Genomic DNA, 26,613 nt, shown 5'->3' with positions numbered 1-26,613 from the left:
TGCTACTTTGCTTTTATTTTATCATGTCTTTTTCAAGTTTTAAGATGAAAATCTGAAAAGCCTCATGCAGCAGTACACACCTGTAGTCCCAGCTACTTGGGAGGGTAAGGTGGGAGGATTGCTCGAGGCCAGAAGTTTAAGGCTGCGGTGCGCTATGATTATGCCTGTGAATAGCCACTGCATTCCACTCTGAACAACATAGTGAGACCCAATCTGTAAAAAGAAATTTTTTTTGGTTAAAAAAAAAAAGAAAAATGAAAATGTGCTTTTTGCAGAAATTTTAGAAATACTGAAAAACATAATGAAGCAAACCAAGATCTTCTGTAACCTTTCTACCCAAAGAGACTCTTATTAGCATTTTGTGGTATATTCTAATCTTTTTTCTTTTTTCGAGACAGGGTCTCTTGTAGTGGTATGATCTTGGCTCACTGTAACCTCTGCCTCCCAGGTTCAAGCGATTCTCATGCCTCAGCCACCTGAGTAGCTGGAACTACAGGCATGCGCCACCATGCCTGGCTAATTTTTGTATTTTTAGTAGAGATGGGGGTTTTGCCTTGTGGGCCAGGCTGATCTCAAACTCCTGGCCTCAGGTGATCTACCCACCTCAGCCTCTGAAAGTGCTGGGATTACAGGCATGAGCCACGACACCCGTCCACTTTTTTCTAGGTAATAATAAATACAGATATCTATAGCTACACATACATGTAAATACAAAATTGTGGTCATACTAGGTATAGTTTATACCTTTTTTCATTTCACTTATCAAAAGCATTTCCTAGTATCCTTAAGTGTTCAAAAGCTTGATTTAAGAGCAACATAATATTCTACCCTATGGCTGTATGATGATATATTTAATTATTTTCGTATTACTGGATATTTTTTATTACTTCCAACCTAAATTTTTGGCCACATCTCTTATTGTTTTCTTGGATAAATTCCTAAGTAAGATTACTGAGTTAGGGCTTTAACGCTCTTGATACATTTTATCAAATTGCCTTCCAGAAAATACTTATCTGTCCCTAGCAGTGTATCAGAGCACCTGTCTCACTGAATTCCATCTCCTATATCTACTACTTATGGCACAGCAATTCATAAAACAGATGTTATTGTGGTCCAGAAAGAAACAGTGCATTTGTAGCATGCTACACAGACAATAAAAACTATTCTGTAGGTTGATCAGGAAATATTTCTTCTATTGTGTAGGATTTTTCTAACTATGGCCAGTATATTGACTTTTGTTTCATTTTTAAATCTTTGGCAAACTTTTTTTGAGGGGTCATTTTGTACCAGGCATTGTAACTGTAGGAATACAAAAACTGTGATGAGGTCCTTGCCCTCAGTGGTTATTATCTATAGATTAAGTATTATCTTAATTTTCTGGGTGAGGAAAATTTCTCTATACCATTACAAAAATTAGCCAAGTATATGAATAATAATTTCCCAATCTATATATTCTCTTTCTCGGTGATCCTATCCCTCCTGAGACTTTAGCTGCATTATTGACTTCCACATCCTTAACTAGGATGCCATGGGTACCTCAAACTTTGGCTGGAGTCAGTCAAATCCAGACTTGAGGCTCTTCTGTGCTATTTACTAGCTGTTAATTTGGGGCTTTATTTTTGATTTTCTTTTTGTTTTTTGAGATGGAGTGTCATTCTGTCTCCCAAGCTGGAATGCAGTGGTGTGATCTCGGCTCACTGCAGCTTCCGCCTCCCAGGTTCCAGCAATTCTCCTGCCTCAGCCTCCTGAGTAGCTGGGACTACAGGCGCAAGCCACCGTGCCCGGCTAATTTTTGTATTTTTTTAGTAGAGACAGGGTTTCACCATGTTGGCCAGGGTGGTCTCAAACTCCTGACCTCAAGTGATCCGCCTGCCTTGGCCTCCCAAAGTGTTGGGATTACAGGCTTGAGCCTCCGCGCCTGGCAAACTTCCATTTTTTCATTTTCAAAGTGGGATTGTTGGGATCTTTGATGACAATGTTCTTGCAGAGGGATGCCTGACTCCCAAAAATAAGATATAAAGCACTGACAAGTAAGTTCCTAATTAGCGTTGGCTGTTGTGACAGCCCTAATTATCTTTTTTAGTCCTCCTTCCTAAACATACACACACACACTACCACCATCACCAGTACCACCAAAACCCTTGTTTCTACCTTTCTATCATATATTACCTATTAATGGCAGCAGTACTCTCCCAGTCTCCCAAGAAAGAAACCAATGTCATTTATTTTCCTCTCCTTTTCCATCCCACATCTAGTCAGTCACCAAGTCCTGGCAGTGGTGCCTTTTAAGTGCATATCTCAAAATTCTTTATCCCATTCCCATTCCCACTGCTACTGTACAGTTTATCCCCTCACTTCTCTTACAGTCAGACTATTGAACGCTGTAGCCTAGGGAGTTTTAAAAAAATACATATTTGCCCTCTACCTCTTAGGTACCATGTTTACAGGGCCTAGGTCTGGGCATTTTTTTTTTTTTTTTAAAGCACCTTTTTTGGCTGGGCTTGGTGGCTCATACCTGTAATCCCAGCTGAGGCTGGAGGATAGCCCAAGTCCAGGAGTTTGAGACCAACCTAAGCAACATAGGGAGACGCTGTCTCTATAAAACATAGAGAAAATTAGCTGGGCATGGTGGGGCACGGACTGTGGTCTCAGCTATTCAGGAGGCTGAGGTGGGAGGATCGCTTGGGCCCAGTGGTCAAGGCAGCAGTGAGCTGTGATTATGCCACTGTGCTCCTGTCGGGGCAACAGAGCGAGACCCTGCCTCAAAACAACAACAACAAAACCACGTACTTTATGTCATTGCCCACTTCTGTTCATTGTTGATTTCTCACCCTATGCTTTAACTCTGAATGTTGGAGTGTTCCAAGGGAATCTCATCCTGTCCTATGGTTTTAAATATCATCCCTATACTCATAACCCCCAAATTAAGTGCTTGTATCTGTATTTTATCCAAATCTGCATTGCTATTCTTGACTTTTTCTCTGGAACTCCAAATTTAGTTAACAGACTGCCTACTTGACGTCTACATCTGGTTGTCTAGTTAGCATCAAGTTTAACATACCTCCAAAACTTAATTTTCCTAGCCAAAGCTGTTCTTTCCACATTTGGCCCTGTCTCAGTTATTGGAACTCATTGACCCATTTGATAAGCCAAAATCTGCAGCCTTTTTGTATAGTGTTTTTTGTTTGTTTTTATGGTAAAATACACATAACATAAAATTTACCATTATAGAAGTGTACTGTTCATTGGCATTAAATACATTCATATTGTTGTACAACCATCACTGTCTTTGATCTCGAGAACTCTCTATACTCATTAAACAATAACGCCCCCCATTCACCCCTCCTCCCTGCAATTGCAACCACTGTTCTGCTTTCTGTCTTAAAACCATATGGTATTTGTTTTTGTGACTGGCTTATTTCACTTAGCATAATGTCCTTAAAGTTCATCTGCATCATAGCATATGTTAGAACTTTTTTCCTTTTTAAGCCCAAATAATATTCTGTTCTATGTATTTATTTTTTGAAGCAGGGTCTTGTGCTGTTGCCCAGGCTGGAGTGCAGTGGCACAATTATGTCTCACTGCATCCTCAACCTCCTGGGCTCAAGTGATCCAGGAGTGTGCCACCACACCCAGCTAATTTAGTTTTTGTAGAGATGGAGTCTTGCTATGTTGCTCAGGCTGATCTTGAACTCCTGGCCTCAAGCAGTCTTCCCACCTTGGCCTCCTAAAGTGCTGGGATTACAGGCATGAGCCACCACATCCAGCCCCATTTTATGTATATACCACATTTTGCTTATCCATTTATTTTTGGTGAACACTTGGGCTGCTTCCATATTCTGGCTATTGTAAATAATGCTGCTGTGAACATGGATGTATAAATATCTCTGAGACCCCACTCTTCTTTCTTTTTGGTATATACCTAGTAGTAGAATTGCTGGATCATATATTCTGTTTTTAATATTTTGAGGAAGCACTCTGTTTCCCATTGTACATTCCCATCAATAATGCACAAGGGTTCCAGTGTCACTACATCCTTGCCAACACTTATTTTCTGGGTTTTGTGTTTTTTGGAGAGTAGCCATCCTAATGCGTGTAAAGTGACATCTCATTGTGGTTTTGATTTGCATTTCCCTAATGATTAGTGATATTGAATATCTTTTCATGTGCTTATTGGCCATATGTATATTTTCTTTGGAGAAATGGCTATTTAAGTTCTTTGCCTATTTTGCATAAGCTTGTTTATTTTGTTGTTGTTGTTGATACGTAGGAATTTTTTATATGTTCTGGATATCAATCCCATCAGATACATGGTTTGCAAATATTTTCTTCTAATCTGTGGATTGTCTTTTTACTCTGTTGATAGTGTCCCTTTTTTCCCTATCAGATTTAGACTTTTTAAAATAGTGATAAAGAACATATAACATTTACCATCTTAACTATTTTTAAGTGTACAGTTCAGTAATGTTGAGTATGTTCATGATAGTATTCATTGCACAAAAAAATTCTAATCTTGGTTAAGTTAAACTTACCTTTTTTTCCCTTATTGCCGATGCTTTTAATGTCATACTCAAGAAATCATTGCCAAATCCAATGTCATGAAGCTTTTCCCTTATATTTTTCTAAGAGTTTTGTAGCTTTAGCTCTTACGTTTAGGTCTTTGATCCATTTTGAGTTTATTTTTGTATATGGTGTACAGAAAGGGTCCAAAATTTCTTTGCATATAGATCTCTAGTTTTTAAAACACCATAGGTTGAAAAGACTGTCCTTTTCCCCACTGAATGGTCTTGGCACCCTGTTGAAAATCATTTGACCAAATAAGTGAGGATTTATTCTATCACTGGTCTATATGTCTTTATGTCAGTACCACACTGTTTTGACTACTGTAGCTTTTTAGTAAGCTTTGAAGTTGGGAATTGTGGATCCTCCAGCTTTGTTCTTTTTCAAGATTGTTTGGGCTATTTGGGGTCCTTTGAAAGATTTCATATGAATTTTAAGATAGATTTTTATATTTTTGCAAATTCTGATAGAGATTGCATTTAATCTGTAGATTGCTTTGGATAGTATGGACAGTTCAACTGTATTAAATCTTCCAATCCATGAAAATTGGATATCTATTTGTATCTTCTTTAATTTCAGCAACATTTTGTAATTTTCTGTATACATGTCTTTCATCTCCTTGGTTAAGTTTCTTCCTAAGTATTTTATTCTTTTTGATGCTACTGTGTGAATTGTTTTCTTAATTTTTTTTCTGATTGCTCCTTGCTACTGTATAGAAACACAACTGATTTTAGCATGTTCGTTTTGTATTCTGCAACTTTGCTAAATTCACTTATTCGTTCTAACAGGATTTTTTTGTGGAATCTTTAGGGTTTTCTACATAGAAGATCATGCCATCTGTAAACAGAAATAATTTTCTTGCAGATTTAGTTTTTTTTTTTCTTTTGAGGCAGAGTCTTGCTGTATCACCCAGGCTGGAGTACAGTCACATGATCATGGCTCACTGCTGCCTTGACGTCCTGGGCTCAAGCCAGATCTAGATTTTTAACTGTGATTCTATTTGTATGTTCCAAGCATTATTCTTTCTCTTTTAACCTTTTAGAGGCAAATGGTACTTGTTACATTCCTAAAGTGGTTATATGGATATCTCACTTCTGTGGGTCTTTGGTTGAGTTCTTTTTGCTGAATATATTGAGTATAATTTGTTATTCCTTTGTTTCTAAAGCTGCTTTGAGATATGTATTTCAGTTCACAAAACCAATTACTGAGGCTCTATCTGCTAGGTATGAAGCTCTTTATGACCTGCTTAGTCAACCTACTACCCAGCCCTCCATTGCCTTTCACTTAGTAGAGGAATGGTCTGATGAACAATGGCAGTAATAATCATTATACATTATTATTTCTTAAAAGTATCTTTGGCCGGGCACAGTGGCTCATGCCTGTAATCCCAGCACTTTGGGAGGCCAAGGCGGGTGGATCACTTGAGATCAGGAGTTTGAGACCAGCCTGGCCAACGTGGCAAAACCCCGTCTCTACTAAAAATACAGAAATTAGCCAGGCGTGGTGGAGAGGGCCTGTAATCCTAGCTACTTGGGAGGCTGAGGCAGGAGAATTGCTTGAACCCAGGAGGCGAAGGGTGCAGTGAGCTGAGATTGCGCCACTGCACTCAAGCCTGGGCGACAGAGTGAGACTCCATCTCAATTAAAAAAAAAAAAAAAAAAGTGTCTTTGTGTATATGAACTTCTAACTCATGAGTCCTCTTTGATTAAAAAGTTTTCTAGGGAGTGTAGAAGGGTAAAACTTTCCTCTCGATGCCCACTATTTCTACCAAGATAGCATTTAGCATCGTTGTCTTTTCACCTCGTTGTTAATCCCGTCATTATCTTTTATGCCTCATATTTGTTTAGTGCTTACAGTTTATAAAATACATTCCTGTTTTTGTTTCTTTTTATCATTATACAATTCTATGAGATAGCCAGAACAGGAATTATTATCCCACCATTTTACACATGAGTAAAATGGAGCTTCAGAGAAATTGACGTAACTCACCGCAAGTCACACAAATATAAGAGATAATGCTGAAAAAATAACCCATGTCTTCAGATTACTAACAATATTCTTTTCTGTATATCACACTTCAACCATTTATTTAACTCTTCAATTATTCATTTACTGAACAAATATGTATTATCTGCTTCATAGGTATCTAGCATTGTGTTAGGTACTTGACATATCAGGACTCATCAAGTCAGTTTTTGGTGGGTTTTTGTTTTGTTCCCAGCTACCGTTAGCCATCATGTGATGTTATCTATTGATTTGTTTCTGCTCACAACTGTAAATCAAGATTCCAGCCCTTCTGTCTCCTTTTACCCTCTAAATCTTGGATTCCAGCAGGAGGTTGGTTTTCCTTAACAGTAAAATCTTCTGTCTGAGATGGCTTTTTGGTGTGTGAGTGGCAGATTTGGACACTTGTTTCAGGACTAGTCAGCTCTGGGAGCCAAATATGGAATTGAGTAGATTTTTGAAGGAACATGCCTTTAGCAGTCCGTGCCCCTGAGTTGGACAGTGGAGAGTAGGAATGCCTGGCGTGTGGAAGGGCATATATGATAGTAACTCATGTAAGTTCAGTTAATGCATTTCTAACAGTTAAAAAAGTAACTCATGAAATAAAGATCATATGGTACCTACACTCAAGCGGCTAATCATATAAGGAGAAAGATAAGCAGCCAAGCTATGTGTGGTGGTAAAGGATAGAAACACATTCCAAGGAGGTTATTTGATTTTATGGACATCCAAGGACAGGAAATGCAGTGTAGTCAGGCCACCTAGGACTAGAACTGGAAAGTCTCATTAGGTTCTCATCTCCGTTTCTTCACAAGTCTGTTTCATTACCTCACTTTTTATAGTCTAGTGGAAGACAATGCAAAGCCTCTAAGACAGAAAATGGTAGACCTGTTGAGGAACCACCAGAAATAGCCCAGGATAAGGAAAGGATGTCACCTTTTACAAATAATGCCTGGTACTTAATAGGAATACATGCACTAACTACCTGTGAATAGATAGACTTCATAATCTGTGCTCTCTGTCATTCCTTGGGTGTCTTCACTCAGTGAAACCTGCCCTCAGATTGCAGAGTAATAGGTATTGACTCCTGCTGCTGGCAGTGGGCGATAATGAAAGGAGCAGGGGCAGGAGTAAGAATAACAGATCTTCCTAACCTTGAGCCTTCCCACCTCTTTTCATTAAAACGTACATGTATTGAATGCCTTTTCCCACAAGTCCAGGATGCATTGATTTAGTTGTGTGCATCTGGCACCATGAACAATTTTTGTCCCAGTGACTGAATGTTATAAGTAATTTTTGTTGGGCATAATTAGAATAAAAGGAAACTGTGTGTTGCAATTGGAAATGGGCTATGAAGTGGTTGGTAAAATAGGAATGGAGGTTTTGTAGTGAATCCCTGGATAATCTTCTGATGAACTTGTGGTCTGTGCTTTACTGGCCTCTTTCATTAATCATATGCCATCGTAGGTCTTTCTGAATCAGTGTTATGTTATGAAGAAGTAAGTGCCTTGGGGACCAAGCTGCCCACTGATTATAGTAAACTTTAGATATATTTGATTCAGATTATAATTTTCTTTTGATTTTACCATATGATTTTCTGCTGTACCATATATAGAAGAACAAGAAATAGGAATGTCATTCTTTGGCTGCAGTGTTGGCTCTGTCCTCCTGTCCAGAGAACTTCTTCTGGTGCCTATATAGAGAAAGGTTGCCAGTCCTGAGCCCACTCAGGGACACATTCTCTGCCTATTCAGATACAGCAGAGAGCGTTGCCCAGTGTTGCCTACTCAGAAGCCCTCAGTGGTTCGCTTTCTTCTATGACATAAAGTCTAAGTTCCTTTAAGACTCTTAACAATCTGCCCAGCTTCCTAGCATCATTTCCCACCAGTCTCTTCCCACACACTATACTCCAGCTTCATTCATTAATAGAGCTTCTACTATGTGCTAAGCTCTGTTCTGGCCATTGCAGGTAAAGTAGTGAACAAAACAGGTAAAATCCCTATCTTCATGGCACTTAGATTCTAATGGATGGGGTCGATTGACACAGATAATAAACTGGTAAACAAATACAAAATAGTAAAAATAATGTATCAAGTAGTGATAAGTGCTATAGAGAAAAATTAATTTGATTAAGGGAGATAGGGAGTCCTAGAATGAGGATGTGGGGAGCAGGTGACTTTCATTTTAGATAGGATGGTAAGGCCTGGCCTTTTTTTTTTTTTTTTGAGACGGAGTTTCACTCTTGTTGCCCAGGCTGGAGTGCAATGGTGCGATCTCAGCTCGCTGCAACCTCTGCCTCCTGGGTTCAAGCAATTCTTCTGCCTCAGCCTCCCGAGTAGCTGGGATTACAGGCATGCACCACCACGCCCAGCTGATTTTCTATTTTTAGTAGAGACGGGTTTCTCCATGTTGTTCAGGCTGGTCTTGAACTCCCGACCTTGGGTGATCCACTCACCTCGGCCTCCCAAAATGCTGGGATTACAGGCGTGAGCCACCACGCCTGGCCTAGGCCAGGCCTTTCTCATAAAGTGTTGTTTGAGTGGATATCAGAAGGAAGTGAGGACACAAGCTATTCAGGTAAGTGGAGAGAGAGCATTTCAGCAAATGTAACAGCTGATGTTGGGAAAGAGTGTGGCATGATTAAAGAACATTAAGGACGCCAGTGTGGCTACAGTGAAATGAATGAAAAGAGAGTGGTAGGAGAGGAAGTTAGATCAGAAGGAACCCAGATCACTGGGGCCTTATAGGTGATTGGGAGGATTTCATCTTTCACTTGAGTGAGATGGATGTTATTAGAGGTTTTGAGCAGAGGAATGACATGATCTGACTTCCTTTTAAGAGAATTATTCTGGCTGCTATGTAGAAACTTAGATGGTCAGAAAGCAAGAGTAGAAGCAGTGAGTTGATAGATAATCCAGATGATGGTGGCTTGGACTAGAATGACAGTGGCAAAAATGATGAGAAAGGAGTTGAAGTGTGTATATTTTGAAGATATAAGAGCAGGTGAGGATGGCATCAAAATTTTTGGACTGTGTAACTGGAAGATTTGAGTTAAGAGAAGAAATGCAGGAGAAGTAAGTGTGGGAGTAGGGAGCAGTCAGGAGTTTAGTTTGAGTTGCTGTCTACACAGATGGAAAGATAGCTGGGAGAGTCTAGGTTTGGGAGGGGGCGGGGCATAGAAATTGAGTTGCCTATCAGATATTCAAGTAGACCATAGAGTAGACAGTGGATATATAGTTTGGAGTTCAAGGGAGAGGCCCAGGTAAGATATATAAATTTGGAAGTCATCTACATATAGATGGTATTTATGTTCATGAGATCACCTGCAGAGTAAATATAAGGAAGAGACTGAGCCCCAGAGTGCTCAACACTTAGAGGTTATGGAGATGAGGATGAACTAACAAAGAAGACAGGAAAGGAACAGCCAAGGAAGTTTGTAGAAAAGTAAGAGAATATGGTAGAAATAACATGAGGAATGTGTTCTAGGTAAGGTGGTCTGTATCCATCTTGACTGACCAAGTAAATAAGACCCAATAATTGACCACTAGATTTGGCCACATGGAGGTTACTGGTAATTTTGTTTGTTTGTTTTTGTAGAGACAGGGTCTCACTATGTTTTCCAGGCTGGTCTTGAACTCCTAGGCTCAAGAGATCCACCTGCCTTTAGAAAGTTAAGTACTGGCTGAGTGTGGTGGCTCATGCCTGTAATCCCAGCACTTTGGGAGGATGAGGCAGGTGGATCACTTGAGGTCAGGAGTTTGAGACCAGCCTGGCTAATATGGTGAAACCCCGACTCTAGTTAAAAAAAAATACAAAACTTAGCCGGGTGTGGTGGCATGCATCTGTAGTCCCAGCTACTTGGGACTACAAGCGATTCAAGGAGAATTGCCTGAACCCAGGAGCCAGATGCTCCAGTGAGCCGAGATCACACCACTGCACTCCGGCCTGAGTGACAAAGCAAGACTCCATCCTAAAAATAAGTAAATAAATAAAATAGAAAATTAAGTACTCAATAAATGTTCACTGCTATATTCTCTTTTTTCAGTTTTTGCTTTTATTTTTGTTTTTCTGTCACACTGGGCTGCTGCTATCCTGTTTCAGAACTATAGTGAAAATGGGTAGACTAGCTGCTCTAGCAAGGGATATGTGCTTTTCCTAGAGAGCAGTCTTTGAGATGTTTGAGCAGTGGCTTCTTTCCAGTGCCCCCTCGACCTGCGCCATGGGCTCACACTCCTATGCCATTTAAAAACTTTTTTATTTTTAATTTTCTATTTCCATCTGATACTTGAATCCATGTCATTTTTTTTTTAACCCATTATCTTCTGTTTCCCTTCTCACTTGAATGAAGTTGAGAGAGCAGAAGCTTGGTTCATCTTCTGGCTCTCAGTCTTCCCCCACCCCAACTCCCAACTTTGCTTTTGAACTAGAACCTTTTTTTTTTTTTTTTTTTGAGACGGAGTTTTCATCTTGTTGCCCAGGCTGGAGTGCAATGGCACAATCTTGGCTCACCCCAACCTCTGCCTCCGGGTTCAAGCAATTCTCCTGCCTCAGCCTCCCGAGTAGCTGGGATTACAGGCATGCACCACCACGCCCGGCTAATTTTGTTTTTGTGTGTGCGTGTTTTGTTTTGTTTTGTTTTTGAGACAGAGTTTCGCTCTTGTTGCCCAGGCTGGAGTGCAGTGGCGCGATCTTGGCTCACCAAAACCTCCGCCTCCCACGCTCAAGCGATTCTCCTGCCTCAGCCTCCCGAGTAGCTGGGATTACAGGCATGTGCCACCACGCCCAGCTAATTTTGTATTTTTAGTAGAGATGGGGTTTCTTCATGTTGGTCAGGCTAGTCTCGACCTCCCGACCTCAGGTGATCCACCCACCTTGGCCTCCCAAAGTGCTGGGATCACAGGCATGAGCCACCGCAACCGGGCGAACTACAACTTCGGATGTGATTGTTCTTTTGTTCTGTAGCTCAAGGCTAGACACATAGGGAAAATGACGCCATTTGCTGGAGGATTGGATTGTCTTTGTTCAGGCTGCAAAACAGCTTTTGCATCAAAGTTGAGGTCTAGGAGAAGGCCACCTCCTTGAGCCCTTCTTGCTAGCTAGAGTCCATGTTCCAGCATGCCAGGACTCTAGTGATTTGTTTTTATCTTCCCTCCTCCTGAGCCTTCATCTTTGAGAGAGAACAAAATGGAAATAGTGCCAAACTCTGTGTTATAAAGTATAGTGGTTTTGCCGCTTTAGCCTTGGTCGACTCACTTTACATTTCTGAGTTGCAGTTTTTCCATCTGTAAAATGGAAATAATAACTCATGAATTTTGACTCTACAGACTATTATTGTAAGATAAGGATGCAAAAAGCTTGATAAACTAAAGCACTGTTTAGGTGTAAGGCAGTATTATTACTCTCCTCACTTCTTTATCCAGGCTGGACCAGGTTTGCAGGGAACTGGTGCCAGACTCTGTATTTTCATTTTTACTTTCAAAGGATATTCACCTACGTAAGGGGCAGAACCCAGTGAGGCTCCTGACCCCATAATATCTTGTGATGGACTTCCATGGTCTTGCCATCCAGGAAGGTTCAGCAACATAGCTAAACTATTGATTTGCCAACTGTCAGCTCCTCCCAGCCATGGTTGTTATAGCTTGGTAATGTGGGTCTGAGAAGCTTTGTTGCCTTCTCTGTACTCCATTGGAGATGCCAAGGAAGAATTGTTATTTCATCTTCTCTTAAAACTTTGACTTGTCTCCTGTAGATGCTTGGCCAGGCTGTCAGAACATCCTGGGAGTTAATGAGAGAAAAATACATATAGCTCCCACTAAGTGCCTATAATGTGTCAGGCACTATAGTTAGTGCTTATCTTGTTTAAACCTCATAGCATCCTTTGAAATAGGTACTTATTATTTCCAGTTTACTGAAAAGAAAACTGAGGTTCAAAAAAGTTAAATCCCTTGTTCTAAGTCACATAGTGAGTTAAGTTGCAGAGCTAGAATTTGAACTTAATTCTATCTTATTCCAAAATTTGTTGTTCTAATGACCATACCATGAGGCCTCCTGTTACTATACAGAAAGAGGGGCCATGTGCTACATAGGAAAGCTCAGGAGATTTCCATTCATATGATCTACATGAAGATTCCAACTGCGCCTATGCGATCTGGGACAAGTGGCTTTCAACTTGTCCAAGCCTTAGATACTATCTCATTAACTTGTCACCATAGGTGTTTTTTGGGGGGGAGGGGGAGATTATTTATTTATTTATTTATTTATTTATTTTGACACAGGGTCTTGCTCAGTTGCCCAGCCTGGAGTGCAGTGGCAGGATTATGGCTCACTGCAACTTCCAGCTCTTGGGCTCAAGCGATCCTCCCACCTCAGCTTCCTGAGTAGCTGGGACTACAGGCCCGCGTGACCACACCCGGCCAATTTTTGTATTTTTAGTAGAGACAGGGTTTCGCCATGTTGGCCAGGATGGTCTCGATCTCCTGACCTCATGATCCACCTGCCTTGGCCTCCCAGAGTGCTGGGATTACAGGCATGAGCCACCGCGCCCAGCCAGTAGATGTTATTCTTATCTCCAGTTTACATTTGAAGGGAACAGGCCTCAGTGAGTTCAGATGACTTGCCCACGGATGCAGAATAGTAAATGGCAGAGCCAGAACTCAGGTCCAGGTCTATCTAACACCTGCTTCAGTGTTCTTTCCACCATTTTTCACAGCCAGCTTCTAAGACCTGGTGTATCATTCAGCTAGATTTATAGCTCTGAGGGTGCTGGTTGGAAGCTGGCATCCTTTTCTGCTCTCTTTCTCCCCCCATACTTTCTCCCTCTTCTTAGAAACCTTACAGAGGCAATATAGGTATTTGAAATTCAAAGAAGAGATTTATGCCATGCTTAAAATCTGCTCCTACTGCCCCATTAGACACCTGGGAATCTGCCTCTCGTCTTTTGTATGGGTTTGTACTGTTACTTTGGTAGCATGGTGTGGTGGGTATAGTTTTGGGAATGTTCTTTCTCAGCTCTTTTCTTTATGAATATAATCTTGTGAGGTGGCTGTAAAGTTAGAGATGATGAATATTCAAGGGTAGCAAGTACAGGCTTATTATTTGATGGCAGTTATTTCCCCTGGCACCAGGATCTAATAGAAACCAGAATAGCAGTCAGGAGTTCTAAATCTTTTACTCCTATTCTTTGACCTTGGATATGTGAGTCACTGTTTCTAGATAGACTGGCTAGTCTTTAGGGGCCCCTTTCAGCTTTAATATCCTGCACTTTAAAAAATGAAAGTAATAAGATACTTGTTTAAAAAAAATCAAATTGGACATAAGTATTTGAAGGAAAAAGTGAAAGACCCATATCCTTTCCCCCATTCAGTTCATTCCCAATGTGTAACACTTATTACCAGTTTGATGTATCCTTTTCGGTGTTCTCTGTGTATACTAAATATACACAAGTATGTGTAACATACACACTTTATATCATGTGCATGTATATATAAATACACATGTATATGTTATACGCACTGGAACCTACAATACATATTATGTCTTGGTTCTTTTACTTAACATGTTTTAGCTATTTTTTTCTTGTTGGTACTTAAAGATTTACTTTATTGTTTTCAATGTCTTATACCTTTTTTTTTTTTTGAGACGGAGTCTCGCTCTGTCGCCAAGGCTGGAGTGCAGTGGCACAATCTTAGCTCACTGCAAGCTCCGCCTCCTGGGTTCACACCATTCTCCTGTCTCAGCCTCCTGAGTAGCTGGGACTACAAGCGCCTGCCACCATGCCTGGCTAATATTTTGTATTTTTAGTAGAGACGGGGTTTCACCATGTTAGCCAGGATGGTCTCGATCTCCTGACCTCATGATCCACCTGCCTCGGCCTCCCAAAGTGCTGGGATTACAGGTGTGAGCCACTGCGCCTGGCCACAATGTCTTATACTTTATTAAGTGTTGGCTGGACATGGTGTCTCACACCTGTAATCACAGCACTTCGGGAGGCCAAGGTGGGCAGATTGCTTGAGCTTAGGAGTTTGAGGCCAGCCTGGGCAACATGGAGAAACCCAACTCCATAAAAATTAGCAGGGTGTGGTGGTGCATACCTGTGGTCCCAGCTACTTGGGAGGCTGAGGTGGGAGGATTGCTTGAGCCCAAGAGGTTGAGGTTGCAGTGAGCTGTGATCGTGCCACTGCACTGCACTCTAGCCTGGGCAACAGAGCGAGACTGTCTAAAAGAAAATTAAGTGGTCCCCTATTGATCGTGTGCTATAATTTTTCTTTTTTTCTCTTTTTAGAGATGAGATCTCGCTATGTTAGCCAGGTTGATCTTGAACTCCTGGCCTCAAGCATTCCTCCCACCTCGGCTTCCCAAAGTACTAGGATTACAGGTGTGAGCCACTGCACCTGGCCAGTTATGTGCTATGATTGTTAAAAGCAAATATACACATACAATGTTGATTTTTAAAATTTTCTTTTCAGGAGAAGAAGAAAAAGAAACATAGAGATAGGAAGTCATCTGACTCTGACAGCTCAGACTCTGAGAGTGATACAGGCAAGAGGGCAAGGCACACATCAAAAGACAGCAAGGCAGCAAAGAAGAAGAAAAAGAAGAAGAAGCACAAGAAGAAGCACAAGGAGTGAGAGTATAAAGAGTGTAGGGGGTGGTTGAGAGTAAGAAACCAGGAGCCTTGTGCCTTGAGACTCCTGGAAAGACTCAATAGTGAGAATATAGACTCCCACCCCATTAACTTCGCTCCCATGGGAGATGGCTTCCCCTCATGCAACAGGCAGGTTTGGGAGTTAGAGGTCAAAAGCAGCTGCTTGAATGAGTTGTTGTTTCCTTATCACTCCTGGTCCCTTTGCAAGTGAACCCTGCAGCTCACCCATTCATTCACCCAACTTCCTTCATTCAGCAGGAGGTCCTATTACCCTCTCCAGCTGCCACTGCCAGAGCTGGATTCCTGTAAAGGAGTCCAGGCTAGAGCCACAGAGACTGTTGTGGAGGTGAGTTCGGCTGTAGTTAGAGTGATTGGACCCTTCCTATTGGTCTGTCCTGGGCCAACTGGTGGGTGATCTCTGCTGCATCCAACATGGGAGCAGAGAGACTGGCAGCAGGAGGGGGGAACGTGGTGAGAAGTGGTGCTCACTTTTCCCATTCCTCCTAACATAGTTCTACTATGCTAGAAGTGGCATCCAGCGGCCACAGCTAGAAAACAGTCTGCAGTGTAACTTAACTTGTGTATTGCATTCCAGCAGACCACTGAACCAGACAGCGAAGCCAAGATCATTGTTCTACTTTGTATTTACTACTGTGTGAATCAGTTGATTCTACTTCAGGTCCTTGCTTAAATTCCTGTCACTAAATGGAAATGTGTTTGGTTTTAAATTTACTGAGTTATTTTTCCTGTAATCCTTCTTCCTGGGTAACTTACAGACTTAAAGTCACTGAGCCTGCATTAGCTGACAAAAACATTTAATATGTTACCTTAGACCTTGGAGAGATGCCCAGCAGAGGTACAGAGCCAAAGGCACTAGCAGATCACTGCCTTCTTGGGAGATCACTTATAAGCCCTCCCTTTTGTAATGATCAGATGCCCTCTTCCCTCAGAGTTGATTAGAGAAGCAGTAAGAATTTGTAGTCATAAGTACTAGCCTGGTGCACAGGTCAGCAGTCCTCTTGGCCAGTGGTCATTTTCTCCCACCACCATGGTACAAGCCTGGGTTCTGTGCCCTGAACCTGAATTCTGGAAAGGGAGAGACTACAGCATTTCACAGAGAACAGCCAGACCCAAGAGCTTTCAGTGTAGGATGGGCCTGAAGTGACAGTTCAATAGCCAAACCTGGGGAAGCCCCATCACTGACTGAACTAGGTCATTTGACCATGGAGGGGGGGCAGTGTAAAGGCAACGTGTAGGTACAGCTGTTTTATTATTAAATGTGTAAGGTGATCAGCTGATTAACAGGCTCCGAGACTGTCCATTTCAGTCTCCCATCCAGTGCTTCTTCCTCAGTAACCTTCAGGCCGTTATTTCTGCCCACTCTCTGACACACAGGATAAACCAAGACTCCCAGAGTTATGTTACCAAAGGCAAAAAGGCAACTGGGTGGCCTTGGCTCTGCTTTATTGACCTCAGAGCACCCTATGAGTGCAGTTAAAAAAAAAAACAAAAAACAAAAAAAACCACATACACCATGGGAACTGGAACTGGATCCCGGTCAGTGGCACCTGACCCCAGAAGAATTCGTGGATTTGTACAAAATGCAGAGGAAGAAATGAGGCAATGTGGTGCTGAGTCGAGGGGTAGCCGATTGGCAGAGTAGTAGTCAGCAACAGTGCAGTCAGGTCATGCCTCTTTCTCATAAGTGCGAGTGCAAACTGCAGTGCCGTGGGTGAGTGTCTGGAAGGAAAGACAGAGTGAGATGGGGGTTGGAGCCAGGAAGGCCATTGCGAGCATTCTACCCTCCCTTCCTCCTGATAATTGTCACTTGAGTACCTACTATGTGCCGGCTATATGTATGTATGTGTGTGTGTGTGTGTGTGTGTGTGTACATATATAATTTTTTTTTTTCTGATATGTACAGCAAATCCTTAAGACAGGCATTGTAATTCTTATTTTAGAGATTTGGAAAAAACGAGCCTTTAGAGAGGAAGTAATTTGGTCAAGATCCTGAGTGTTTTTCCTTCCCTTATACCATTTGGCTTCCTTCATCGTTAGTGTCTAAGATGGTGCCTGGCATATAGTTGACAAATAGGAAAAATATCCAGAGACTCAGGAAAGGACTGTGTTTGGCTACTAACTCCAATCCTTCCCTAACTTAGGGTAGTGCCAGGGCCAGAGCCCTGTACCTCCCACTATCCGGTCTGGCATCATAGAGCCAGACCCATGGCCTCACCATAGTTCAGCTGCCACTGAGAATTTGGTCCTGCATATCACATCCCCACCAAAGCTAGGCACCTCATTCCAAACTTCAAGGGGACCCCTGTCCCACATGAGTACAAGAATGCAGTTAACAGGTTATGCTGACCCAAGAAGGTGTGCAGTGAAGATGCCTAGGTGAAAACCTGAGGCCCTGTGGTTAGGCAGAATCCACAGTTGGCTGCTCTCCCTGGGTCTGGGGGGATTTCAGTCAAGGCTAGATTCTCCAAGTGAAGTCCCCAAGCTTGAACAGATCTGCCAGCCTGGCTGTGGTACTTCCTACCCAAGCAGTAGTCAAGTAGTTTCAGTAGGCCAGACATAGAAAGCATGAAAATGGGGTAGGACTAGAATGGGGAAGAAAGGACTGTACTGTCATTCAGTGTCCCCACCAGTCACGATCCTGTCCCTGCAAGTGACAATGCAGTCCTAGGGAGGAGAGGAAAGGGAATGCTGAGATAGGCAATGGGAGCCCCTCCTAGAGGGCCTGGGATCAGATTTGGCCCTGTTTTCTACTTCTTCCTGAGGTGAGGCAAGGTAGAAACACAGGAAGAGCAAACAAAGGACATGGAGCACCTGCTGTGTTCCTCAATCAGTGATGCTTTGTGCTGTGCATACACTGTCTCTTACAGGCTTCCCAGCAGCCCTACAAGGTTGGTATTATTAATACCCGTTTTACAGTTGCACTTGGGGAAGGTGATTTGCCCACAGTCATGTAGCCTATAAGGTAAGATTTGAGTTCCGGCCTGTGTGAGTCCAAAGCCACTACACAAAAAATTCCCACCTGATACCACCCTGACCCACAACCACTCTCTTGTCCCCGCTTCTACGGCTCTCAGGGGAGGACTTGGCTTTTTAGAACAGGCTTGGCTGAAAGAGCAGTAGTAATAACCAATCAGATATAGCTCCAAAGTTGCCCATCTTACCAGGATGAGTTTTCCATCAATTAGCTCCCGCACAAGTGTGGTCTCTTGCCCGTCCCATTTCTGCAGGTGAACAAGTTTCCCTCCATCCAGTGTCACAATGGACTGTGGAAAGAGGGTAGAGGCCTGAGCTGTGATCTTAGTCAGGAATTGAGGGGCAGGGTGGGGTCTGGACACTGGGCCACAGAGGACACAGCCTTTGACCCAAACTAGTGGTGGTGTGAGGACAAGAGCTCAGGCAGTCCGCCTCCCAGCTATCCCTGCAGGACATCTAGTTCACCTCCAGCCTCTGCTCCACTACTGCCTTGCTGGGGAAGAGGCCTTCAGATATTAGGCAAGGAGGGAGAGGCAGGCAGTATGGTGGAGCCAGAGAGCCTGGCTCTGAGAAGTACCACAAGCCTTCAAGACAGACACTTATCTGTACTCTAGGTGATTCCCATAGCCTGGTCCCCTCAGATACAGGTGGGATTTACTAGTCTATCCCTGGGAAAGACTGACTGAGGAGGAGGAGTAGTCCTGAGAATCTTTATCCAGCCTTGTGGTTAGTCCACATAATGTCTAAAAGACGCTTAGTGATAGGAAGTATTGGATAATTAGACTTCCTGCCCTGTATTCCTACACCTTTTCTTGGTCCACATCATGTGACCTCTTTAGCCGACAAGAGGGCAGCAACCACAAAGTCCTGTGACTGGATGCCCTTGAAGTGTTCCTCAGCTATAGGTGCTGCCAGCATACATACATCAGCTGGTTCTCATTTGGCAGCTCTTCCAGGTCTCTTTCCTAGGAGTTTGGGGGCCACAAGGCCAGGCTAAGGGATCCTGATGAGCAAGGTGGTTCAGGAGGAGAATCTGAGAAGGTTCTGTGTATTGTTTAGGTGATAAGGAGTATGAGGCCTGTCTCCTAGTGTGCTCTTTTTTATCCTTACCTTACTCCTTGTTCTCATTCCCCTAGTTTTTTTGCCTACTCAGAGTAGATATTTTTGCCCTAGGCATTCCACAGGGCTATTGTGTTTAATTGGGGTTCTTGCCCCTTGAGAAAGTAGGCAAGTCCAAGGAGGTATGAGCAGGTGGTGGGGCAGCCACCTTTATCCAAGGTAGCCTGCCATCTTTGGGCACCATCCCCAGCTCTGCTGCCAGCCACCTGTGTGATCCTGTTTTTTCTGAGGACAGCTATGAGAAAGAGGAAACAGCTGATGGGGCTGAATGATAATGTCATGATAGAACACTGCTATAGGGACACCCTATAGAGGTCAAAGCCCCTAAGTTCTCTAGCTCCCATGCCTGGCCTGGAAGGCTGAGGCAAGCTGCCAAGACAGCCACTGCAGGGTGATAGAACCTTGGGAGGAGGGGCTAAGGCTTGGTGGGAAGACACTGCAAACACATTCATGACAAGGTGAATGCCCTATCACGGAACATAGCTCTTCCTGCCTGTCAGCTGGCAACATTGGAAATAGTTTGTCAGGGTCATTGGCCATGTCTGGGAGTTAGAAGTTGAAGCGGCATCTGAGTAGGTGCTTCTAGTTCCTGGCTGCCTTTTTTGCTGCTGGAGGTCACAATGACCTCACTCAGTGGAGGGCCCTGACTTCTGGGCATCATTCCTAAAGCACTTCAGGTCACAGCCATGGCGACATAACTCCGCCATCTATGGAAGGGGAAAGAAACCTAGAGCTACTGCATACCTTGCACAGGGTCACCCAGCTGGAGCTGGAGTAGATACTGAGGTCAGAAGAACATCCTGGCTCTGTGCTGCCCATTCCGAGGCAGACAATAGATGAATCCCAAGAAGGGAGGGAAGAAAACAAGAGGACAGAACTGACATGTATTTAGCATCAGTGGCATTCCAGCACTACACAGGCTTTATGAATCTTGTTTCATTTAAATTCCCCATGATAGTCTGCCCCTCAGGGTGCAATACCAGGGAGCCAAGACTACCAGCCTATTCTCTTTTAAAAAGAGTCTCAGCACTCTCCATTCCCCACCCGTTTCCCTGACTTACCTTGACCTTCCTGTCATCTGCTGTTGTCTCATCGAACTCCACCCCCAACTTAAAGCTGATCTCTGTGTTCTTGAAGGTGCTGTGTGTTTTTAGGGTGAGAATGTCCCCATTCTTTTCGATGATTGTGGTAGGCTTGGTCATGCTGGCCACCTGCCTGGTAGCAAAACCCACACCTGAGGGTAGGGGGAAGGTTATGAGTATACGAGCTGGGGTAGAGAAGCAGTGTACAAGAAACTCAATGAATAACTCTCAGGCCTGGGTATGGGGAGGTGGAGGACTGTATCTTCCAAAGCCTTTGCATGGGAATTTTAAAATTCAGTCTTGCGCTTAGTTCTGTTTGGTGAACACAGATTACTGATCCCATTAGATGAGAGATACTTAAGGAACAGCAGTGCCATAGCAAGTCAGTGGCAGAGCTGGGATTAGAATAAGCTACTATTGGGCCGAGTGTGGTGGCTCACGCCTGTAATCACAACACTTTGGGAGGCCAAGGCAGGCGGATCACATGAGGCCAGGAGTTTAAGACCAGCCTGGCCAATATGGTGAAACCCGTCTCTACTAAAAATACAAAAAATTAGCCAGATGTGGTGGTATGTGCCTGTAATCCCAGCTACTCAGGAGGCTGAGGCTGAGAATTGCTTGAACCTAGGAGGCGGAGGTTGCAGTGAGTCGAGATTGTGCCACTGCACTCCAGCCTGGCAAACAGAGTGAGATTCCATCTCAAAAAAAAAAAAAAAAAAAAGCTACTATTAAGTACTATGAGCTTTTTGTGTAGTAAGAACTGTACATGTTATCTCATTTAGTTCTTCCTGTTCTTCTGAAGACAGTTTCCACGTTACAGATGCAAAAACAGAGGTAAAGCCCAGGGTCACAAATCTGAGATTGAAGCCCAGAATTGTCTGAGTCCAGAGCTTGCTTAAGTGCTCAGCTATACTACCTCCCAAGGCTGGAGCATAAGGCTTCCTTCCAGGGCACCTGAAAAGCTCTCAAAGCCTTAGGAATAAGGCTGAGGAAAGAAGAGAAACGTAGACTTTCCCTTCCAAAGCCTTAGGCATAAGAGTTTTCCAACTTTGGAAGTTTTTACCCTGAAACTAAGAAGTGTTAGTGCTCTTGTCCCTTATACATGGCAACCCATCATTTTCAAAGCCTGTTATCTATGATCTAGGAGTTAGGTACAAAGGAAGTATTTGTCCTATTGTACAGATTCAGGAGGAGCCTAAAGCGGTAGCAACAATGAGTTAGACTCAAACCTGTCTCCTGACTCCCAGTCTAAGGCTTTACGGAGACTCTCTTCCTGACCCAAGCATGGCTTCCTTGGGTACTGGGCAAAGTCCTAAGTGTCCTGCAACCAAGTAAAGAACAAAGAACTAATCATGACTGCCCCCTCTCCCCCCAGCAGCTTAACGTTGAACTGTCCTCCAAGGCAAAGGTGAGGCAGGAGGCAGCCCAGTGTAGTGAGGTGGTGTGTGTAAAGTCTCCAAATGCACCTGGCTACATAGTGCTTGCTGGAAGCTAGGTACTCTGCACATGCCCTACATGGGTTGTTTTACTTAATGCTTGTAACAGCCTTGAAGCGTAGATTATCCCCAGTTTACAATGAAGAGTGCGAAGTGTCTTGTCTAAATTCAAAGAGAATAAACTACTGACATAGATTTGAACCTTGGCTCCAAAACTGTTGACTATTTTCACTGGGCGATTCTGTCCAGCACATACTCAATCCAGGCCAGCAGTTGTGCCTGTGGTCACTGGTACTAGACGGGACCTCTTTGCCCCTTGAGAGCCCTAGGTCTACAGCAGGAGGGGCAGGGGCTGCCTCTGCCGTTATGCTGTGAGCCCACCCTTGCTTGGCCAGTGAGGAACCTGGCATTGCCCCTTGGTATCAGGATGAGTCAGGCCAATCACACTCCCCTGCACAGAGCAGGACCTTGTCACGGCACTGGGAGCTCTGTTCACTTAGGATCTACCCAGAGGTATGGAGTGTTTGAAAAGGAAACCACTGCGGGATGAGTGAGGGTCTGAACCAAGAGAAACTAAGAATATTGAGCTGACAGAATTTAGGAGACTCAGGGAGATCTGGGTTCTACTTAGAAATGAAGCCAGCACTACTTACTGAGAGCTGAGGAGGGTATTTTCCCAGGCTTTCCATTCCTACGATGAGAATGCTGGCTGCCTTAACATAAGCTGCTGAAAGATAACAGGACTTCAGGGAGACCAGCCCGCTGACCCAACTCGGGGCAGAATAAGGGAACAAGAATGGTAAAGTTGTTGCAGCTCAGTTCAAGACTCAGCTCTGGCCCAGCTTTGGAAGAAGGAACTAAATCTGGGCATTCCAACTTCCCAGTAGCTGCTGGACTGTGTTCGTGGGGGCTGGGGGGTGCCCCTCTAAGAATGACTGCCTACCTGGAATTACTGGGCATAGCGCCCAAGATAGGGTAGAGGCCGTTGAGAGCTTTGACCTCTCCATCTAAGCCCAAAGCAGTAGAAGAAGGGCTGAGGTCAATCATTAGCCAAGCAGTTTCTACTTTTCTTCCCACTCGCAGGGCCTGTAGGGTAGTGGGAAGAGCTCTGGGTTACAGATCTAGAAACCTTAGGTTTTCATATTGGCTCTGCTGTGGAATTGTTACAATACATTTCTACTCTCCTGGTTTCAGTTTCCCTGTTGAACTAGATGGTATGGGAATCTCCAAGTTCCTCACCTGTGAGATTATTTGAATCCTGATTCTTCTCCATCCCAACACCACAGCAGTTCTCCATATCCTCCTAAACCAGTGATCCTCCCTCCCAGGTCTTGACCTTGCCTTGGGACCCTCTACTGCACATCAGAAGTCCAATGGCTTTCTCTGCCTACCCCTCGCACAGATAGGTGAGCCTTGGGTTGCAGGAAAGGCCCAGCTGATCATGGGCCTCTTGCCCCACCCTACCACGAGGCTCACAGACAGTGATGAAAGCCTGGATACATAGACTGCAGGACAAGGTCAGACTGGCTGGTGAGAAAGGGCATTCTCCAGCAAGAATTCTCTTCCCTAACCAACATGGAGAGATGGGGATTGCTGCTTACTGCAGGTTCTTGTCTTACGTCCTTCTCATATCTGATTCACTGATCCACAGTTTTTTCCCCACTAATCTTTTTCCTTCTAGGTATTTCCTACTTGTTTACGTCATAGTACACTCCCTGGCTGCCCCATTCCCTTTCTGGGTTCAGTCTCCTCCAATTTCTAAACTACCCATGCCCCTGTTCTTTTTCTCCCCTGGCTAGACTCCCCTTCCTGTGATCAGTGTTCTTTATCCAAACCCTCCTCCTACCTCCAAATCACATATCCCTCTTCCTGGAAAGAGCCTCCCACGCAGCTGCCTCCTTCCACCACCTCCCTACTGTGGTCTCTAACCAGATTTGGACCACCAAAGCCCCCTCCGAACAGGCCCCACCTGCTCTAGGCCAGGCTGCCATCTCTGGGCTCCCCTATTCCCCAGTCTTAACCAGGAGGGATGCGGCAGGAGTGCTGCGTGGGGCTAGGCACGCCACCAGCCAGTCCCCAAGCCAGCATCCTGAGCCCCGCGGCTTGCTCACCGAGTGACTTCATGTAGTCATCGAAATTCTTGCTGTCCACTAGCTTCCAGGTGCCCAGGAAAGCGTCCACCATAGTGATGCTGGGCTAGGCTGAGAGAAGCTACGAGAGAGCAGGCGTGCAAGGGCTCCGACGGCGGCTCCCTGCCCGGGCTGCCGCTTTAAATAGCCCTCGCATCACATGAGGAGACGTGGCCCACGCCCCCGGCTCCCGAAATAGGAAGCCCCAGGCTAGGGCTCACTCAGGAGGGGCTGGTCCGCCCATCCCCCAACCCACCGAGGTGGGTGGGGACCAGCCAGTGGCGCCCTGCTAGCCTGCGTCAGCGCCAGTGCTTGGCCCCCGAGTCCCTACCCCAGGCTGGCAGGACCTTCTCCCTTTCCTGGCCTCTAGGCACTCTGGAATCTGAGAAGGAAGCAGCCGACACCAGCCCGAGAGCTAGGGCGCATGCCATGGTGGATATCTTCCGTCCCCCAGTCCCTCTTTGAGCTTAGCGTCAGAGCAGAGATGAGACTAGAAAAGCAAAACGCCCTTGGGCTGGTGCCCACGCCGGGGAAAGCTCTGGTTGACTTCTGGCACGGGCATCTGTCCTCGTTTTACAAGTGAGGAGTCCGAGGCTCAGAGGGGAACTGACAAGGTCTCAAGAGATAGGAGGGGGTGAATGGAGCTCAGATTGCAAGCTTAGTCTAGCGGGCTTCAGAGCTCGCGCTCTCCCTTCACTCTCACTGCCTGGTGGCGGAGACAGTCACCAGCGGCTCGGTCTGCGGCTGAGCTGACCTTGTCCTCTGCCTGTTTTGAGCAAAAGCCTGACCCTTCGCGCCCCGCCCGCCTCACACGTGCTTGCCCCTCCCTGCGGAATGTCTCCTGCTGGCCCTCCTCCGTCCCCACCCCACCCCACCATCTAGCTCCCCAGCCGCCCCTGCAAGTGCTCCGGGCTTTTCCGGTTTCTTCGCACAGCTCCGAGCTTTAGCTCAGGTCGTTCCCAGCTCCCCTCCTTCAGAAATTCTGCCAATTCGGTCAGCTCTTCAAGGCCCATGGCTGCCTTCCCCACCTGCCGCCCTTTCTTTGACCTGTGCACACTAGCAAGCCGCCTGCACTTCTGGGTAATTTGCTGCCTCCTTTCGAGAGCCTGTTGTGCGGTGGTTTGTCACTGTATAGTTTACTAAGCACTTTCAGTAAAAATAAGACCTGCCTTGTCTTGCTATTTATTGCACGCTGAGGGCTTTAGGTGTATTGTTTCATTGAACTTTTTATTTTATTATTATTTTTTAGAGACAAAGTCTCTCGCTGTGTCTCCCAGGCTGGAGTACTGTGACGCCATCATAGGTCACTACAGCCTCAAACTCCGGGGCTCAAGGGATCCTCCTACCTTAGCCTCCCCAGCAGCTGGGACTATAGGCACACGCCACCACACCTGGCCTCATTGAACTTTTAAAGCAAAATCCGTGAAGTAGGTGTTACTGTATTATTTTCTCTTTTTAAAAAGGTGGACAAGTTGAAGCTCTGAGGAGCTCACTCATTAATTCAGCAGTTAATAAAGCACCTACTTTGTGCCAGGCCCTGCTTTGGAGAGAGACAACAGGGAACAAGACACACATTCACCTCTGGGCAGCCAGACACAAAACTAGCGTGGTGACTCTAAAGGGAGTCCTGTCCTGTCCTGACCTGAGGGCCCAATGTAGACTTCTCAAAGGAAGTGAGGTATAAATGAGTTTCTGAGGGATGGCAGGAGGCCCTGCACACTAAGGAGTAGTGCCGAACTGAATTTCAGCCAGCAGCAGCCTGTCCAGGGTGGGCCTGCAGGAGCCAACACAGGAGCCCTGAGGCCTGCCACGTGCGTAGAGTATGGCAGGCCCTCCTTCCTGGGACTCTGTTTCTCCATGTGCAAACCCTGCCTCCCTTCCCTGGACTGTTCTGAGAACAAGGCCAGGGAGGAAGAGCCCTCTCCCCACCCTAAGATCTTGATTCCTTTGGATGGTCCAGTTGCCAGAAGACTCAGAGGCTCATTTCTGCCAAAGTTATAGGGACAGGCCTCAGGGCTGGGCATGGAGCCTTGGTGATCTCACTGTTGGAACAGGTGCCAGGAGAGGAGGAGGGGGAAAAGATGATTTCTGACTCAAGGTCGCAGCCCTCACACATAGGGCCTCCTCTCAAGGACTGTGTGGCCAGGAACTAGAACTGACTCCTTATGTGGCCCTTATAATGCAATGATGGAGAGCTGGGGCTGGGCTAATGGCTGCTGGCAGATCTGCATTCTGATCTGAATTTTGTTGGGTACTAGCTGTGTGGCCTTGGGCAATTCACTTAAGCCATTCTGAGTCTCCTTTTTTTTTTTTTTTTTTTTTGGAGAAGGAGTCTCGTTGCCCAGGCTGAAGTGCAGTGGTGTGATCTTGGCTCACTGCAACCTCCACCTCCTGGGTTCAAGCAATTCTCCTGCCTCAGCCTCCCGAGTAGCTGGGATTACAGGCAACTGCCACCACACCTGGATAATTTTTGTATTTTTAGTAGAGACGGGGTTTCGCCATGTTGGCCAGGCTGGTCTTAAACTCCTGACCTCAGGTGATCTGCCCACCTGGACCTCCTAAAGTTTTGGGATTACAGGCGTGAGCCACCATGCCAGCTTCAGTTTCATCTTTAAAATGAAGGGATTTTTTTTTGGAGATGGAGT

The 26,613-nt window shown here is 44.9% G+C and overlaps 2 protein-coding genes across 8 annotated transcripts in view; one reads left to right on the top strand and one right to left on the bottom strand.

The window, feature by feature from the left end:
• The window catches only part of ZCCHC17 (zinc finger CCHC-type containing 17), a 68,014-nt gene extending 52,074 nt beyond the window's left edge, over positions 1-15,940 (top strand). For all 5 annotated transcript variants that reach the window (XM_019014122.4, XM_019014140.4, XM_055390269.2 and 2 more), the window contains one exon: positions 15,030-15,940. In XM_019014122.4, coding sequence (XP_018869667.3) covers positions 15,030-15,191 — 162 coding nt within the window. In that variant the 3' untranslated portion in view covers positions 15,192-15,940. The remainder of the gene's footprint in view (positions 1-15,029) is intronic.
• FABP3 (fatty acid binding protein 3) lies at positions 25-24,882 on the bottom strand. Of its 3 annotated transcripts, none has more exons than XM_063700891.1 (4): positions 23,951-24,882; positions 20,383-20,555; positions 18,391-18,492; positions 25-213 (listed from the first exon to the last, which is right to left on the bottom strand). In XM_063700891.1, exons 1-4 carry the CDS (start codon positions 24,021-24,023, stop codon positions 40-42), a joined length of 522 nt encoding a protein of 173 aa, XP_063556961.1. In that variant the 5' UTR covers positions 24,024-24,882; the 3' UTR covers positions 25-39. The 3 variants fall into 3 exon arrangements, with proteins under 3 accessions (XP_063556961.1, XP_055246256.1, XP_004025387.1); XM_055390281.2 differs by lacking the exon at positions 25-213 and adding an exon at positions 10,596-11,846; XM_004025338.5 differs by lacking the exon at positions 25-213 and adding an exon at positions 16,625-16,948.
• Positions 24,883-26,613: the final 1,731 nt, after the last annotated feature.

The sequence above is a fragment of the Gorilla gorilla genome, chromosome 1 (genome assembly GCF_029281585.2).
Source record: "Gorilla gorilla gorilla isolate KB3781 chromosome 1, NHGRI_mGorGor1-v2.1_pri, whole genome shotgun sequence".
Classification (NCBI taxonomy): domain Eukaryota; kingdom Metazoa; phylum Chordata; class Mammalia; order Primates; family Hominidae; genus Gorilla; species Gorilla gorilla.
The sequence above is the reverse complement of the archived record's forward strand: the minus strand, read 5'-3'. Positions and strand labels throughout refer to the sequence as shown.